Genomic DNA, 17,160 nt, shown 5'->3' with positions numbered 1-17,160 from the left:
TGGAACCTAGGACATACATGAACACTTATACCCCGCCAAACAGGGGAGGGGCAATAGATCCTCTTAATCTCCTCCCACTAACTTTCCCCTCCTTCCCATCCTTAGTCTCCTCATATGTCCGCACATCCCCTCTGCTCCAAGAACTGGAACAAGAGGGAGAGCTCTCTCTTGTGGACAGACAGCAAACTGACACCAAGATGACACCAAGTCAGGCAGAGAGGGTTTGTCAGCTTTAATCAGAGAAACAACCATGATACCTTTTAACAGCTGATTGGTTAAGATTTTGGCTATGTTCATTTTAGGTGAGTATTATGTTCTGGAAAATTTTCAACTGTTACTTTTTCTTTTTTGCTGCTCTCTGGTTCAGACTACAGGCACCCACTCTCTTCTTTTGTGGTTCCTGGACTTACTCCTTCTTCTCTGGTCCTGCAACAATCTTCTTCTTCCGTGCTTTTGGAACTGTCTTCTTCTGTGGTTTCTGGACTTCCTCCTTCTTCTCTCGTCCTGCAACAATTTTCTTCTTCCGTGCTTTTGGAACTGTCTTCTTTCTCTGAGGTGTCCGGGCTCTCTTCTTCTTAGCTTCTTGGCCACTCATTTGTTTCTTCTTCAGCTCAACCTCAACAGGGTAGTGGTCACTGATACTGAGAGCCTACACACACATACAAAAACAGAGGCCCACACACACACACAAATGCCGCGTTAGAGAAGAGAGGTGTTAATATGCCATTAGAATGTTCAGAACAAAGGGGAAGGAAAGAGAGAGAATGATTGCATTAGAGACAAGACATGGATGGAGAGAGAGTGAGGCAGAGAGTGGTGGTTAAGTGGTGGAGGAGACCCACAATATCTGTAGAAAGATGGAATTCTTGCTGGTAGTTGAAGGGCTTAGCCGAGTTAGGAACAATGGCCGCCATCATATTGTCTCCATACACCACAATCCTGTAGATACAATACAGTCAGTTTCAACAACAACTAGCTTAGTTTACTCTATTAGTTTACTCTATACACCTCTCTGTTACAGCCAGTATCAGATTACTGTGGATTTCTGAAACTGGTCAGTTGACTGTTGAAATGAAATGATGTGGGGGTGATGTCTGTTTCCTGCTTGTTGTCTAACCAGTTTACCTGTCGTAGGTGTGATCATTGGCTGTGCTGGCTGTTGTGTCCACATCATCTGCTATCAGCCAATGATAATTGGCGTCAGAGCAGATCCTGATGTCCCTCATGCCCGACCTGGAGACATAGCGACCGTCTGCGTTGAAATCTCCCAGTATCAAGATGTTCTAGACACACAAACACACAAACAAACACACACTGACACGTCACAAAATCAACAACAAATGAATCCCCACAAAGACAAGGGGACAGTATGAAATGGTGCAATGAAATAAAAAATGTCTGAACCACAACTGAGAATGTTTACACAGGGTGTTGCGCTTACATCAGTCTCCCACTTCTCCCTGACCACCTCGACCACATCGTACAGCTCATCCAACTCCTTCCGAGAGTCGGTAGGCTGGGTATGCACTGGGATAAGCACCAGGTCGCTGAGAACTGAGAAACACACACACACACACACACTCATATGTGGAGACGCATGTACACAAACACATGTATGCACGCACCCACAGCCATACACAAATACACTCGAGCATCAAGCCATACGATATGTGAAATGTGAGTTAGAGCTTTTCTTCCAGAATGAGAGCTACCTGTGCTGAGACAGGTGAAGCGCAAGATGTAGGGTTCCCTCGCAAACGCATCCTCGTCCCCAGCCTGGTCGTCTTCATACTGATAGGTGTCAGTCAGCCTCACCTGGTCCTCTCTGGCACAAACATGATAACGTCACTACTGGGGTTCATGTTTAGATTCATGACCATCAGGTGTTTAAACGGAGAGGTTGCGTGTGCAGATAGCTGCTGTGTTGTGAGACAGAAGGTTTCTTTGTTGCTCTACCTGTAGAGGAACACAAACTGCTCTTTGTAGGAGTCTCGGCCTAACCTGCTGCTCTGTGCCATGGTGTAGGGGTGCTACCTGTTATCCCTGACACATGACGTGACACGGGGTGTCAACACATGATTCAGCACAGCCTAGCCTAAAATAGCACAACATGGTAAAAACACACATTTATTTTGGTTTTCTATTTGGGCGTGTGGTTACTGTGCTAGCTCACTGTGTGTTGTTGAGTTCTTGCAGGAAGGTCCTCATGGCCTTGCCAGACCTGTCCACAACCTCCAAGATTAGGATGACACTGTAACGAGACACAATCTGCAGGGACACCAGGACACAGATGACCCACTGCTCCTACACTTCCCACTCTTTACACCTCACACGCCCTTTCCATGTCTGACACGCTTTTCTCACTCACTGTACCTCTGACAAATACAGGAACAGGAAGATGTGAAAACTCTGGGGATGAGAAAGCAATTTACCTTGACGATGTAGGACAGGACATCCTTATTGGCCACTTTATTCAAGCCCAACTTCTGGATGTTGAAGGAGGCTATCTTCATGATGCCTGCACTGTGTCCAGGGAGCCACGGTTATGTTTTCTATTTCAGAAGCGGAGTTGACAAGAGGAACCGTGTTCTCAAGAGTTGAGAAAACTGTTGTTTCTGTCTGACCTCAAAGGAAATGAAAGCATAAAAAGGTTTGTCGCACACATACACACAAGCACGTACATAAATATACATAACATATTTCCTGCTTGTTGTCTAACCAGTTTACCTGTCGTAGGTGTGATCATTGGCTGTGCTGGCTGTTGTGTCCACATCATCTGCTATCAGCCAATGATAATTGGCGTCAGAGCGGATCCTGATGTCCCTCATGCCCGACCTGGAACATCAGGCTTAACTCCACCCCTCTATTCCTAGAAAGAGACAACAGGCAACAAAAAACACAGAACTCATGTGTTCACATCCAAGATTCACTGTAACTGAACTCAATTAATAACAATTATCACCGTTCCCGATGGTTTTATCCTTTTCACTCATCCAGGTTAGTCTCAAATAAATAAGAAATACTCTAATGCACAAGATATCTCAGGCTGTAAACTAGACTATAAAACAAGCCTTTGGGGGATGTTAGTATTGTTGCTCAGGAGCTGGGAGGAACATATGAGTATTAAGCTGACAGTCAGTTTTGAGGAGAGAATAATGCTGAAATAATGGGGGCAAATGTTTGTTTGTTTGTTTTGGGTTAACGATGCGACTGCGGCGGCAGTCAACTGTAGCTAATAGACTGATGGGTGGGAACACACACAGACACTCTAACACACAACCATGGATTCACAGCCCACACAATACCTGAAAATGTTTAAGTCTGTCTGTCAGTGTGTGTGTGTGTGTGTGTGTGTGTGAGTTTCGGTGTGGGGAACTGGGTGTGTTACAGCATGCATTTGATCTTATCATGGGGTTGTTGATGTTATTATGTCCTGTATGTTGGGCTATGCTTCACTCACGTTTCAGCCAATCAGATTGCAAGTGCACCATATAAGAAAGCCAGACTCCTGTCAAGTCACAAAAACACCACAGACACACAGACCGCGCACACACACACACGTAACTTCAGTTGAACACCTGGGTTAACCTTTTACTTTGTGTTCGTCCCTTTGTTCTATTCCTCAAGGTAAGTGAACTCTGTGATTTTTCTGTGTGCTTATTTTACAGCAGACAGTTGATGTAACATTTGTAACATTACTCAGATTACATGGTTATCCAATGAAAACACATGGAGACAATGTTTTGTTTGAACTATGCCCAGGCTGTTAGAAGTTTGTGTTGGAGATATTTTCAGGTAATAGATACTGAAAGAAGAACCTGTTTGTGAACTGAAAGGAGAGTGGTTGGATTAGGTAGTGAGACAATTTAAGGGGCAGTTAGACAGGTAGAGAGGGAGTGGTCTCTTACATTTGTAACTTGGAAAAGGAAAGATTGTTCCATGATATAAGAATGTGTGTGTGGTGTGGAGGAAACAAAGTGGACAGTGAACATGTCTCAGCATGATCTGAGTTTGACTGATGGTAAAACCTTTTTGCATTGTAATTCATGATAGCCGTACAGAGACAGTGGTAGAGTTTAGGATGTTTTTAGAGTGCCTGTGTGTGTGTGTGGGCGGAGGGGAGGGGATGGGGTTATTCTTCATACAATCACCCATCACTATTGAGATGCCATCCTGAGCAAGCAGTTGTGGATCCTGCATGTATGCACATGAGTGTGTGTGAGAGTTTGTGTGTGAAGGGGGCAGGTACAAGTACAGGCGTGTACCAGACATATTTGAGTAATCGTCGAGGGGTACCAAGTTAAACCTCCTCTGGAGACCCATTAACAAGATCCTCTCAGCTTGAGGAGACTATTTGTAGAGTTTTTCTGTGTGGTCAGGAAAGGATTTTTAACAAGTTTCCTGTAAATGTAAAGGGTCTCATGAACATTTTCCTGATGACAGGATAACATGCTGTCTCCACATGGCTGCAACATGATAGTTACACTCTCTTTGTCCTCACCATGAACTCTGTCTCTTGTCTCACACACATTCTCTTTCTCTCCATTCCTCTCTGCCTCTCTCTCTCTCTCTCTCTGCCTCTCTCTCTCTCTCTCTCTATCTCTCTATCTCTATCATCTTGCAGCAATCATGAAGGTGGCAGCTTTCAACATCCAGAGGTTTGGGACCAATAAGGTCTCAGACCCCAAAATCCTTTCCATACTTATCAAGGTACACATTATTGGTCATTGTCTTGTGATATGTTGTCTTTCAGTTGTGTTTACAGTTTACAGTTGGGTTGTGTTTGGTCATTTTAAATAGCATGATTGTTAGTGTTAAATGTAATATAGCATGGCTGCTCGCATCATTTAGTACACAAGCATCATGGTTTCACAGAGAGAACAGACCAGTGACATGGAGACTCTGCTGTCCCCTACAGATAGTGTCTCGCTATGACATCATAGTCATCTTGGAGGTTGTGGATGCCAAGGGGGAAGCAATCCAAACCTTCTTGCAGGAACTTAACAAGTGAGATATTGTGGTTGTTAACGTTTAGGACCTCCAGATTGTGTGAGATTCTTTAACATCAGTAAATGCAGACATACTGTATTCCATGTGTTTATTTGTCATGGTCAACCTGTTCCTGCAGAGTCAACAAGAAGCATCACTACACCATGGAGATCAGCACTCGTCTGGGCAGAGCTAGATACAAGGAACAGTACCTGTTTCTCTACAGGTGAACCCTGAACTCTGGATCTATCGGCCCTAATGGAGCACCAGATCCAACCCCTTTCTTTTTTGTCAGTGTATTTTGGGATGGATGTCAAAAAACACAAGGAATCCAGGACAGCCAGTTGAGATTCACACTAGTTGGCCTACCAGTAGATGGAAGGATACTTTCCTTTGTTTAACATTTGAACAATTATTTTTTGTTTACCCCAAACAATTAAGAAATGACATTGAAGTCAGATCAAATGTGTAACATAATGGACTGTTGACAGTACATGGGAGCCACTTCTATGGAAGTCAGGCATTAGTTTCAAGCACAAAATGGCAGTTATTCTATGACCTGTATCTGAAACCGTTGTTTCGTGCCTTCCTTGCCAACGTGCCTCTCCATTTGAAGGGATGATGTGGTGGATCTGATAGACACCTACCAGTTTGAAGACAAACAAGCAGGTCAGGAAGACATGTTTGCCAGGGAACCATACGTCCTCCGCTTCAAATGCCACAACACTGGTAAGCAGCAACAACACAGGCATCACTCACTACACAGTAGTCTCACTCACCCCTCCTATAAGCTTTCCTAGCTTCTTTGGGGGACCCATTCACTCTACCCAAATGGTCTTGTACCCCAACTGTATTATTGTAATATTTGAAATGGTATTGTGAATACATAAATAAATAAATAGAAAAAGTATATGGGATGTATTTTATACAAACAAATGTGTGCATGTGTTTCTCAGTGATGGATGACCTTGTGCTGATGCCAGTGCACACAAAGCCTGTTGGAGCAGAAAAGGAGCTGGACGAGCTGTACGACGTCTTCCTAGACGTGAAGCAAAAGTGGAGGACTGACGTAGGTGTCACCGGAGCCTCATTAAAATACAGTACTATACATGGAACTGGTGTAAAGTCCTTTCTTTTGGAGAAGAACACCTTGCTTGTCATGTTTTCTCTCTGTCCACAGTGAAAAATGTTTCAAGGTATTGTATTGGGTGTGTGTGTTCCAGAACATTATGATCCTCGGGGACTTCAATGCAGGTGGTTCCTATGTCTCCAAGAAAGAAATGAAGGTGATCCGTATCCGCAGCGACAAGAACTTTCATTGGCTGATCAGTGATGATGTTGACACCACTGCGAATAACAAAAATGACCACACTTATGACAGGTGAGACACACCTATCCCAAATATTATTTTCAAATACTGCCAGATACTTGAAGCGTAACAGCCTCGTCTGGGGATAAATATACCTATGTACAACAAAAATGAATACAGAAGGTACAAACTCTGCTGTAAATAAAACCATACCTCTAAGATTTGTTATCTATAGATAGATCAACAACTCTTCTCTGCAACATGTGAAAATGTGTATTTCACTCCCAGACTCTCCCATCCTCTTTTGACATCTTGCAGGATAGTGGTCTATGGAGATGACATGCTGGATGCCATTGTTCCAAACTCAGCCAAACCTTTCAACTTCCAGCGGGAATATGTTCTGACTGATAAACAGGTAGGGAAATACCACACACCTGTACAATCAACAAATGCTTGACAATGTTCTCAAGGTTGAAGTGTCCCTGAAAGCCTCCCTAATAATATGATGTCATAAGAGCACTGTTTGATTCATCAATACGGTCTATAAACTCACTAACCTGTTTTTTTTCAGACCCTAGATGTGAGTGACCACTACCCTGTAGAGGTTGAGCTGAAGAAAAGCAAAAAGTCAAAGTGGTGAGAAGCAGCAATTCTATTTTTATCTCCCACACAAGAAAAAATAAAACTGTACAAAAAGGAAAAATTAACACTGAATTCTCCATTCACACACACTCTCACTGTTAGGCAAAATAATTAAGCCTGAAATTAACCTTTTAATGAATGCCTAACCTAAATGAATGCCTAACCACTATTAACATGTGGCCCAACCTAGAGGTACTAAGGGAGGGTGTCAGAAACCTGAAGACCGGAAATGGAGAGACACTAAAGATCATGGGGCAGACAAGAGGATGAAGACAGCCTAGATGGGCTGAAAAAAACGAACAAAGAAACCCTGCGATGCATGTTTGAACAGTATAGGAATTAATTAGCTCATATACCCTTGTAGATTAGAAGACTTATGAAAAACAAGTAAGATTAAAAACTGATAATGAAAATGTGGTTAGAAAACTTTATTTCAGAAGACCTGCTTTTCATAGGGAAAGATTAAGGGTTATTTCATTTGATAAGTGTGCCTGGACCCAGGGGCAGCTGACAGGAGTGGGGCTGTGATCATCTGGGTAGAGACTGCTCTGGCACTACGTAGCCAGCCAAGGGAGTCGTTCACCTCACTTCTTCCCAGACTTCTTGATTCCTCCACCAGCTGTAAACAGGGGCGTTTCTACACGTGGGCCTACAGGGGCCAGTGCCCCTGTAAAAATGTCCCTGACCCCCCCTGTGGCCCCCCTGAGCTGACAAAAAAAAAATATATATATTTTTTTTTTTTACTTTTTTTTTTTTACACGTTCTTCTTCTTCTAGTAGTCATCATGAACCGCGGAAGGGACAATGCAGCCTTTTTAATAAAAAAAGTTAGAGTAACATATCATAAAAAGTTAGAGAAACATGTAAAGGTATTGAGAGAGTTGAGGAGCTGGAAGAGGGAGAGCCAGAGCATTTTGTATGATTTTAATGTAAAGCAAAATTAAAGTATTTAATGTTTAAATATAATTTGTTTCCGTTTTTAATGTGCCCCTCTGATTAAACACTGGCCCCCCCTTGGGCCCCCCAGTAAAATTAGTCTAGAACCGCCACACCCTGTAAAACAAAACCCATACACAATTAGTAAAGTGAAACAGACACTTAGCCTGTAAACACTAGATAGTATGTAATCAAATATTTGTCACTACTTTCTTAACCGTTTTGAAAGACAGCGCTGCCGGTTACAGATGCCTCTCAAAACAGTTGAGTGACAAATATTTGATTAGATGGATCACATGACTTGGCACAAACACAACAGAGGCTTTCATCGGCATCTTATTAAAAGGATATAGGAAGGTATAAAAAGGCTGGCCAACTTTATTTTTGGTATGGCAGGGGCCTGTACCATGAATCAAGATCAACATGCTCTGGATTACTTTCAGTTAACCGGCTAAACAAAGCCTAACAATCGCAATCACGATAAGTTGTATCACGACGGCGGTTATCAACTCTCTAACTCAACACAGATCTTTCCAATCTAGACACGTGCACGTTCACATAAAGGGGCGGTGTTTGCACCACTATGTCCAATTGCAAACATGGACAAAACAACAGCCGCATATTTCACGCAGGAGGAGCAGACATTGGGCCTCATTCTCAAACATTTTCTTAAAAGTTTCTTCTGAATTGTTTCTTACGCGATTCGGAAAATTAATGTAAGAAAAAGACATCCGCCAAATTCATGAACGCTTGAAAATGTGTTCCTAGCAGAAGTTTTCTGAGTTGTGCTCCCCGGGAAGAGTTTTCTTAAGTTGAAAGCGCGTCCTCGTGCTTCTGAATTTGCATACATACACGTCCCGACAGCTCCTTATAAGGGCAGGGCCCAGGTGACTGCTGGAGCCCCCGTACAGAGGGCTGCTGCTCAGTGACATCCCGCTGAAGCCCCCTAGAGCCCCGGGGCTCCCCAGCCTCCCGTTGCTGCTCCGCACTGAACTGCTGGAGCTGATCCGCTTGGTCCTCAGGCTCATGGTGCTGCCGCTCGCAGAGGACTAATGGAGCAATGGGCAAGACGACCAGACGGATGGAGCGGAGGAGAGGGCGGAGGGTCAGAGTCTGCAAGACTGGAGTGTGAGAGAGAGTGACGGCTGTGGGTGTCAGGTGGGATACAGCTGGAACCTAGGACATACATGAACACTTATACCCCGCCAAACAGGGGAGGGGCAATAGATCCTCTTAATCTCCTCCCACTAACTTTCCCCTCCTTCCCATCCTTAGTCTCCTCATATGTCCGCACATCCCCTCTGCTCCAAGAACTGGAACAAGAGGGAGAGCTCTCTCTTGTGGACAGACAGCAAACTGACACCAAGATGACACCAAGTCAGGCAGAGAGGGTTTGTCAGCTTTAATCAGAGAAACAACCATGATACCTTTTAACAGCTGATTGGTTAAGATTTTGGCTATGTTCATTTTAGGTGAGTATTATGTTCTGGAAAATTTTCAACTGTTACTTTTTCTTTTTTGCTGCTCTCTGGTTCAGACTACAGGCACCCACTCTCTTCTTTTGTGGTTCCTGGACTTACTCCTTCTTCTCTGGTCCTGCAACAATCTTCTTCTTCCGTGCTTTTGGAACTGTCTTCTTCTGTGGTTTCTGGACTTCCTCCTTCTTCTCTCGTCCTGCAACAATTTTCTTCTTCCGTGCTTTTGGAACTGTCTTCTTTCTCTGAGGTGTCCGGGCTCTCTTCTTCTTAGCTTCTTGGCCACTCATTTGTTTCTTCTTCAGCTCAACCTCAACAGGGTAGTGGTCACTGATACTGAGAGCCTACACACACATACAAAAACAGAGGCCCACACACACACACAAATGCCGCGTTAGAGAAGAGAGGTGTTAATATGCCATTAGAATGTTCAGAACAAAGGGGAAGGAAAGAGAGAGAATGATTGCATTAGAGACAAGACATGGATGGAGAGAGAGTGAGGCAGAGAGTGGTGGTTAAGTGGTGGAGGAGACCCACAATATCTGTAGAAAGATGGAATTCTTGCTGGTAGTTGAAGGGCTTAGCCGAGTTAGGAACAATGGCCGCCATCATATTGTCTCCATACACCACAATCCTGTAGATACAATACAGTCAGTTTCAACAACAACTAGCTTAGTTTACTCTATTAGTTTACTCTATACACCTCTCTGTTACAGCCAGTATCAGATTACTGTGGATTTCTGAAACTGGTCAGTTGACTGTTGAAATGAAATGATGTGGGGGTGATGTCTGTTTCCTGCTTGTTGTCTAACCAGTTTACCTGTCGTAGGTGTGATCATTGGCTGTGCTGGCTGTTGTGTCCACATCATCTGCTATCAGCCAATGATAATTGGCGTCAGAGCAGATCCTGATGTCCCTCATGCCCGACCTGGAGACATAGCGACCGTCTGCGTTGAAATCTCCCAGTATCAAGATGTTCTAGACACACAAACACACAAACAAACACACACTGACACGTCACAAAATCAACAACAAATGAATCCCCACAAAGACAAGGGGACAGTATGAAATGGTGCAATGAAATAAAAAATGTCTGAACCACAACTGAGAATGTTTACACAGGGTGTTGCGCTTACATCAGTCTCCCACTTCTCCCTGACCACCTCGACCACATCGTACAGCTCATCCAACTCCTTCCGAGAGTCGGTAGGCTGGGTATGCACTGGGATAAGCACCAGGTCGCTGAGAACTGAGAAACACACACACACACACACACTCATATGTGGAGACGCATGTACACAAACACATGTATGCACGCACCCACAGCCATACACAAATACACTCGAGCATCAAGCCATACGATATGTGAAATGTGAGTTAGAGCTTTTCTTCCAGAATGAGAGCTACCTGTGCTGAGACAGGTGAAGCGCAAGATGTAGGGTTCCCTCGCAAACGCATCCTCGTCCCCAGCCTGGTCGTCTTCATACTGATAGGTGTCAGTCAGCCTCACCTGGTCCTCTCTGGCACAAACATGATAACGTCACTACTGGGGTTCATGTTTAGATTCATGACCATCAGGTGTTTAAACGGAGAGGTTGCGTGTGCAGATAGCTGCTGTGTTGTGAGACAGAAGGTTTCTTTGTTGCTCTACCTGTAGAGGAACACAAACTGCTCTTTGTAGGAGTCTCGGCCTAACCTGCTGCTCTGTGCCATGGTGTAGGGGTGCTTCCTGTTATCCCTGACACATGACGTGACACGGGGTGTCAACACATGATTCAGCACAGCCTAGCCTAAAATAGCACAACATGGTAAAAACACACATTTATTTTGGTTTTCAATTTGGGCGTGTGGTTACTGTGCTAGCTCACTGTGTGTTGTTGAGTTCTTGCAGGAAGGTCCTCATGGCCTTGCCAGACCTGTCCACAACCTCCAAGATTAGGATGACACTGTAACGAGACACAATCTGCAGGGACACCAGGACACAGATGACCCACTGCTCCCACACTTCCCACTCTTTACACCTCACACGCCCTTTCCATGTCTGACACGCTTTTCTCACTCACTGTACCTCTGACAAATACAGGAACAGGAAGATGTGAAAACTCTGGGGATGAGAAAGCAATTTACCTTGACGATGTAGGACAGGACATCCTTATTGGCCACTTTATTCAAGCCCAACTTCTGGATGTTGAAGGAGGCTATCTTCATGATGCCTGCACTGTGTCCAGGGAGCCACGGTTATGTTTTCTATTTCAGAAGCGGAGTTGACAAGAGGAACCGTGTTCTCAAGAGTTGAGAAAACTGTTGTTTCTGTCTGACCTCAAAGGAAATGAAAGCATAAAAAGGTTTGTCGCACACATACACACAAGCACGTACATAAATATACATAACATATTTCCTGCTTGTTGTCTAACCAGTTTACCTGTCGTAGGTGTGATCATTGGCTGTGCTGGCTGTTGTGTCCACATCATCTGCTATCAGCCAATGATAATTGGCGTCAGAGCGGATCCTGATGTCCCTCATGCCCGACCTGGAACATCAGGCTTAACTCCACCCCTCTATTCCTAGAAAGAGACAACAGGCAACAAAAACACAGAACTCATGTGTTCACATCCAAGATTCACTGTAACTGAACTCAATTAATAACAATTATCACCGTTCCCGATGGTTTTATCCTTTTCACTCATCCAGGTCTCACATAGATAAGAAATACTGTAATGCACAAGATATCTCAGGCTGTAAACTAGACTATAAAACAAGCCTTTGGGGGATGTTAGTATTGTTGCTCAGGAGCTGGGAGGAACATATGAGTATTAAGCTGACAGTCAGTTTTGAGGAGAGAATAATGCTGAAATAATGGGGGCAAATGTTTGTTTGTTTGTTTTGGGTTAACGATGCGACTGCGGCGGCAGTCAACTGTAGCTAATAGACTGATGGGTGGGAACACACACAGACACTCTAACACACAACCATGGATTCACAGCCCACACAATACCTGAAAATGTTTAAGTCTGTCTGTCTGTCAGTGTGTGTGTGTGTGTGTGTGTGTGTGAGTTTCGGTGTGGGGAACTGGGTGTGTTACAGCGTGCATTTGATCTTATCATGGGGTTGTTGATGTTATTATGTCCTGTATGTTGGGCTATGCTTCACTCACGTTTCAGCCAATCAGATTGCAAGTGCACCATATAAGAAAGCCAGACTCCTGTCAAGTCACAAAAACACCACAGACACACAGACCGCGCACACACACACACGTAACTTCAGTTGAACACCTGGGTTAACCTTTTACTTTGTGTTCGTCCCTTTGTTCTATTCCTCAAGGTAAGTGAACTCTGTGATTTTTCTGTGTGCTTATTTTACAGCAGACAGTTGATGTAACATTTGTAACATTACTCAGATGACATGGTTATCCAATGAAAACACATGGAGACAATGTTTTGTTTGAACTATGCCCAGGCTGTTAGAAGTTTGTGTTGGAGATATTTTCAGGTAATAGATACTGAAAGAAGAACCTGTTTGTGAACTGAAAGGAGAGTGGTTGGATTAGGTAGTGAGACAATTTAAGGGGCAGTTAGACAGGTAGAGAGGGAGTGGTCTCTTACATTTGTAACTTGGAAAAGGAAAGATTGTTCCATGATATAAGAATGTGTGTGTGGTGTGGAGGAAACAAAGTGGACAGTGAACATGTCTCAGCATGATCTGAGTTTGACTGATGGTAAAACCTTTTTGCATTGTAATTCATGATAGCCGTACAGAGACAGTGGTAGAGTTTAGGATGTTTTTAGAGTGCCTGTGTGTGTGTGTGGGCGGAGGGGATGGGATGGGGTTATTCTTCATACAATCACCCATCACTATTGAGATGCCATCCTGAGCAAGCAGTTGTGGATCCTGCATGTATGCACATGAGTGTGTGTGAGAGTTTGTGTGTGAAGGGGGCAGGTACAAGTACAGGCGTGTACCAGACATATTTGAGTAATCGTCGAGGGGTACCAAGTTAAACCTCCTCTGGAGACCCATTAACAAGATCCTCTCAGCTTGAGGAGACTATTTGTAGAGTTTTTCTGTGTGGTCAGGAAAGGATTTTTAACAAGTTTCCTGTAAATGTAAAGGGTCTCATGAACATTTTCCTGATGACAGGATAACATGCTGTCTCCACATGGCTGCAACATGATAGTTTCACTCTCTTTGTCCTCACCATGAACTCTGTCTCTTGTCTCACACACATTCTCTTTCTCTCCATTCCTCTCTGCCTCTCTCTCTCTCTCTCTCTGCCTCTCTCTCTCTCTCTCTCTATCTCTCTATCTCTATCATCTTGCAGCAATCATGAAGGTGGCAGCTTTCAACATCCAGAGGTTTGGGACCAATAAGGTCTCAGACCCCAAAATCCTTTCCATACTTATCAAGGTACACATTATTGGTCATTGTCTTGTGATATGTTGTCTTTCAGTTGTGTTTACAGTTTACAGTTGGGTTGTGTTTGGTCATTTTAAATAGCATGATTGTTAGTGTTAAATGTAATATAGCATGGCTGCTCGCATCATTTAGTACACAAGCATCATGGTTTCACAGAGAGAACAGACCAGTGACATGGAGACTCTGCTGTCCCCTACAGATAGTGTCTCGCTATGACATCATAGTCATCTTGGAGGTTGTGGATGCCAAGGGGGAAGCAATCCAAACCTTCTTGCAGGAACTTAACAAGTGAGATATTGTGGTTGTTAACGTTTAGGACCTCCAGATTGTGTGAGATTCTTTAACATCAGTAAATGCAGACATACTGTATTCCATGTGTTTATTTGTCATGGTCAACCTGTTCCTGCAGAGTCAACAAGAAGCATCACTACACCATGGAGATCAGCACTCGTCTGGGCAGAGCTAGATACAAGGAACAGTACCTGTTTCTCTACAGGTGAACGCTGAACTCTGGATCTATCGGCCCTAATGGAGCACCAGATCCAACCCCTTTCTTTTTTGTCAGTGTATTTTGGGATGGATGTCAAAAAACACAAGGAATCCAGGACAGCCAGTTGAGATTCACACTAGTTGGCCTACCAGTAGATGGAAGGATACTTTCCTTTGTTTAACATTTGAACAATTATTTTTTGTTTACCCCAAACAATTAAGAAATGACATTGAAGTCAGATCAAATGTGTAACATAATGGACTGTTGACAGTACATGGGAGCCACTTCTATGGAAGTCAGGCATTAGTTTCAAGCACAAAATGGCAGTTATTCTATGACCTGTATCTGAAACCGTTGTTTCGTGCCTTCCTTGCCAACGTGCCTCTCCATTTTAAGGGATGATGTGGTGGATCTGATAGACACCTACCAGTTTGAAGACAAACAAGCAGGTCAGGAAGACGTGTTTGCCAGGGAACCATACATCCTCCGCTTCAAATGCCACAACACTGGTAAGCAGCAACAACACAGGCATCACTCACTACACAGTAGTCTCTCTCACCCCTCCTATAAGCTTTCCTAGCTTCTTTGGGGGACCCATTCACTCTACCCAAATGGTCTTGTACCCCAACTGTATTATTGTAGTATTTGAAATGGTATTGTGAATACATAAATAAATAAATAGAAAAAGTATATGGGATGTATTTTATACAAACAAATGTGTGCATGTGTTTCTCAGTGATGGATGACCTTGTGCTGATGCCAGTGCACACAAAGCCTGTTGGAGCAGAAAAGGAGCTGGACGAGCTGTACGACGTCTTCCTAGACGTGAAGCAAAAGTGGAGGACTGACGTAGGTGTCACCGGAGCCTCATTAAAATACAGTACTATACATGGAACTGGTGTAAAGTCCTTTCTTTTGGAGAAGAACACCTTGCTTGTCATGTTTTCTCTCTGTCCACAGTGAAAAATGTTTCAAGGTATTGTATGGGGTGTGTGTGTTCCAGAACATTATGATCCTCGGGGACTTCAATGCAGGTGGTTCCTATGTCTCCAAGAAAGAAATGAAGGTGATCCGTATCCGCAGCGACAAGAACTTTCATTGGCTGATCAGTGATGATGTTGACACCACTGCGAATAACAAAAATGACCACACTTATGACAGGTGAGACACACCTATCCCAAATATTATTTTCAAATACTGCCAGATACTTGAAGCGTAACAGCCTCGTCTGGGGATAAATATACCTATGTACAACAAAAATGAATACAGAAGGTACAAACTCTAATGTAAATAAAACCATACCTCTAAGATTTGTTAACTATAGATAGATCAACAACTCTTCTCTGCAACATGTGAAAATGTGTATTTCACTCCCAGACTCTCCCATCCTCTTTTGACATCTTGCAGGATAGTGGTCTATGGAGATGACATGCTGGATGCCATTGTTCCAAACTCAGCCAAACCTTTCAACTTCCAGCGGGAATATGTTCTGACTGATAAACAGGTAGGGAAATACCACACACCTGTACAATCAACAAATGCTTGACAATGTTCTCAATGTTGTTTGTATTCCTATGCTAAGGTTGAAGTGTCCCTGAAAGCCTCCCTAATAATATGATGTCATAAGAGCACTGTTTGATTCATCAATACGGTCTATAAACTCACTAACCTGTTTTTTTTCAGACCCTAGATGTGAGTGACCACTACCCTGTAGAGGTTGAGCTGAAGAAAAGCAAAAAGTCAAAGTGGTGAGAAGCAGCAATTCTATTTTTATCTCCCACACAAGAAAAAATAAAACTGTACAAAAAGGAAAAAATAACACTGAATTCTCCATTCACACACACTCTCACTGTTAGGCAAAATAATTAAGCCTGAAATTAACCTTTTAATGAATGCCTAACCTAAATGAATGCCTAACCACTATTAACATGTGGCCCAACCTAGAGGTACTAAGGGAGGGTGTCAGAAACCTGAAGACCGGAAATGGAGAGACACTAAAGATCATGGGGCAGACAAGAGGATGAAGACAGCCTAGATGGGCTGAAAAAAACGAACAAAGAAACCCTGCGATGCATGTTTGAACAGTATAGGAATTAATTAGCTCATATACCCTTGTAGATTAGAAGACTTATGAAAAACAAGTAAGATTAAAAACTGATAATGAAAATGTGGTTAGAAAACTTTATTTCAGAAGACCTGCTTTTCATAGGGAAAGATTAAGGGTTATTTCATTTGATAAGTGTGCCTGGACCCAGGGGCAGCTGACAGGAGTGGGGCTGTGATCATCTGGGTAGAGACTGCTCTGGCACTACGTAGCCAGCCAAGGGAGTCGTTCACCTCACTTCTTCCCAGACTTCTTGATTCCTCCACCAGCTGTAAACAGGGGCGTTTCTACACGTGGGCCTACAGGGGCCAGTGCCCCTGTAAAAATGTCCCTGACCCCCCCTGTGGCCCCCCTGAGCTGACAAAAAAAAAATATATATTTTTTTTTTTTTACTTTTTTTTTTTACACGTTCTTCTTCTTCTAGTAGTCATCATGAACCGCGGAAGGGACAATGCAGCCTTTTTAATAAAAAAAGTTAGAGTAACATATCATAAAAAGTTAGAGAAACATGTAAAGGTATTGAGAGAGTTGAGGAGCTGGAAGAGGGAGAGCCAGAGCATTTTGTATGATTTTAATGTAAAGCAAAATTAAAGTATTTAATGTTTAAATATAATTTGTTTCCGTTTTTAATGTGCCCCTCTGATTAAACACTGGCCCCCCCTTGGGCCCCCCAGTAAAATTAGTCTAGAACCGCCACACCCTGTAAAACAAAACCCATACACAATTAGTAAAGTGAAACAGACACTTAGCCTGTAAACACTAGATAGTATGTAATCAAATATTTGTCACTACTTTCTCAACCG

General features: G+C 43.3%; 3 protein-coding genes and 1 pseudogene across 3 annotated transcripts; 2 read left to right on the top strand and 2 right to left on the bottom strand.

The window, feature by feature from the left end:
- Positions 1-191: 191 nt before the first annotated feature.
- On the bottom strand, positions 192-2,646 carry LOC146273142 (deoxyribonuclease-1-like; annotated as a pseudogene).
- Positions 2,647-3,536: 890 nt separating this feature from the next.
- LOC146273141 (deoxyribonuclease gamma-like) lies at positions 3,537-7,905 on the top strand. The gene is made up of 10 exons (XM_084705292.1): positions 3,537-3,627; positions 4,625-4,710; positions 4,919-5,007; positions 5,129-5,215; positions 5,606-5,718; positions 5,946-6,058; positions 6,213-6,370; positions 6,617-6,713; positions 6,870-6,934; positions 7,131-7,905. Coding segments are annotated over exons 2-10 (804 nt in total). The 5' UTR covers positions 3,537-3,627; positions 4,625-4,629; the 3' UTR covers positions 7,132-7,905.
- Positions 7,906-9,236: 1,331 nt separating this feature from the next.
- Positions 9,237-11,691, bottom strand: LOC146273140 (deoxyribonuclease-1-like). The gene is made up of 8 exons (XM_084705084.1): positions 11,478-11,691; positions 11,219-11,313; positions 11,002-11,088; positions 10,758-10,870; positions 10,487-10,599; positions 10,171-10,328; positions 9,888-9,984; positions 9,237-9,694 (listed from the first exon to the last, which is right to left on the bottom strand). The coding sequence occupies exons 1-8, from the start codon at positions 11,556-11,558 to the stop codon at positions 9,452-9,454; spliced, it is 987 nt and encodes a 328-aa protein (XP_084561210.1). The 5' UTR covers positions 11,559-11,691; the 3' UTR covers positions 9,237-9,451.
- Positions 11,692-12,580: 889 nt separating this feature from the next.
- On the top strand, positions 12,581-16,970 carry LOC146273139 (deoxyribonuclease gamma-like). Its single transcript, XM_084705038.1, has 10 exons — positions 12,581-12,671; positions 13,669-13,754; positions 13,963-14,051; positions 14,173-14,259; positions 14,650-14,762; positions 14,990-15,102; positions 15,257-15,414; positions 15,661-15,757; positions 15,937-16,001; positions 16,198-16,970. Coding segments are annotated over exons 2-10 (804 nt in total). The 5' UTR covers positions 12,581-12,671; positions 13,669-13,673; the 3' UTR covers positions 16,199-16,970.
- Positions 16,971-17,160: the final 190 nt, after the last annotated feature.

This window comes from Hypomesus nipponensis, chromosome 9 (assembly GCF_054491055.1).
Source record: "Hypomesus nipponensis isolate SF chromosome 9, ASM5449105v1, whole genome shotgun sequence".
NCBI classification, from domain to species: Eukaryota; Metazoa; Chordata; class Actinopteri; order Osmeriformes; family Osmeridae; genus Hypomesus; species Hypomesus nipponensis.
This window is presented reverse-complemented; position numbering and strand designations above follow the sequence as displayed.

Coding starts and splice junctions, on each gene's coding strand:
- LOC146273139 (XM_084705038.1), top strand. CDS start 13,674: ATGAAGGTGGCAGCTTTCAACATCCAGAGGTTTGGGACCAATAAGGTC. Junction 14,260..14,649: donor CAGTACCTGTTTCTCTACAG/GTGAACGCTGAA, acceptor CTCCATTTTAAG/GGATGATGTGGTGGATCTGA. Junction 14,763..14,989: donor CTTCAAATGCCACAACACTG/GTAAGCAGCAAC, acceptor TGTGTTTCTCAG/TGATGGATGACCTTGTGCTG.
- LOC146273141 (XM_084705292.1), top strand. CDS start 4,630: ATGAAGGTGGCAGCTTTCAACATCCAGAGGTTTGGGACCAATAAGGTC. Junction 6,059..6,212: donor AGCAAAAGTGGAGGACTGAC/GTAGGTGTCACC, acceptor TGTGTGTTCCAG/AACATTATGATCCTCGGGGA. Junction 6,371..6,616: donor AATGACCACACTTATGACAG/GTGAGACACACC, acceptor GACATCTTGCAG/GATAGTGGTCTATGGAGATG.
- LOC146273140 (XM_084705084.1), bottom strand. CDS start 11,558: ATGAAGATAGCCTCCTTCAACATCCAGAAGTTGGGCTTGAATAAAGTG. Junction 10,600..10,757: donor CTTCACCTGTCTCAGCACAG/GTAGCTCTCATT, acceptor TGTGTTTCTCAG/TTCTCAGCGACCTGGTGCTT. Junction 9,985..10,170: donor AATGATCACACCTACGACAG/GTAAACTGGTTA, acceptor TTGTATCTACAG/GATTGTGGTGTATGGAGACA.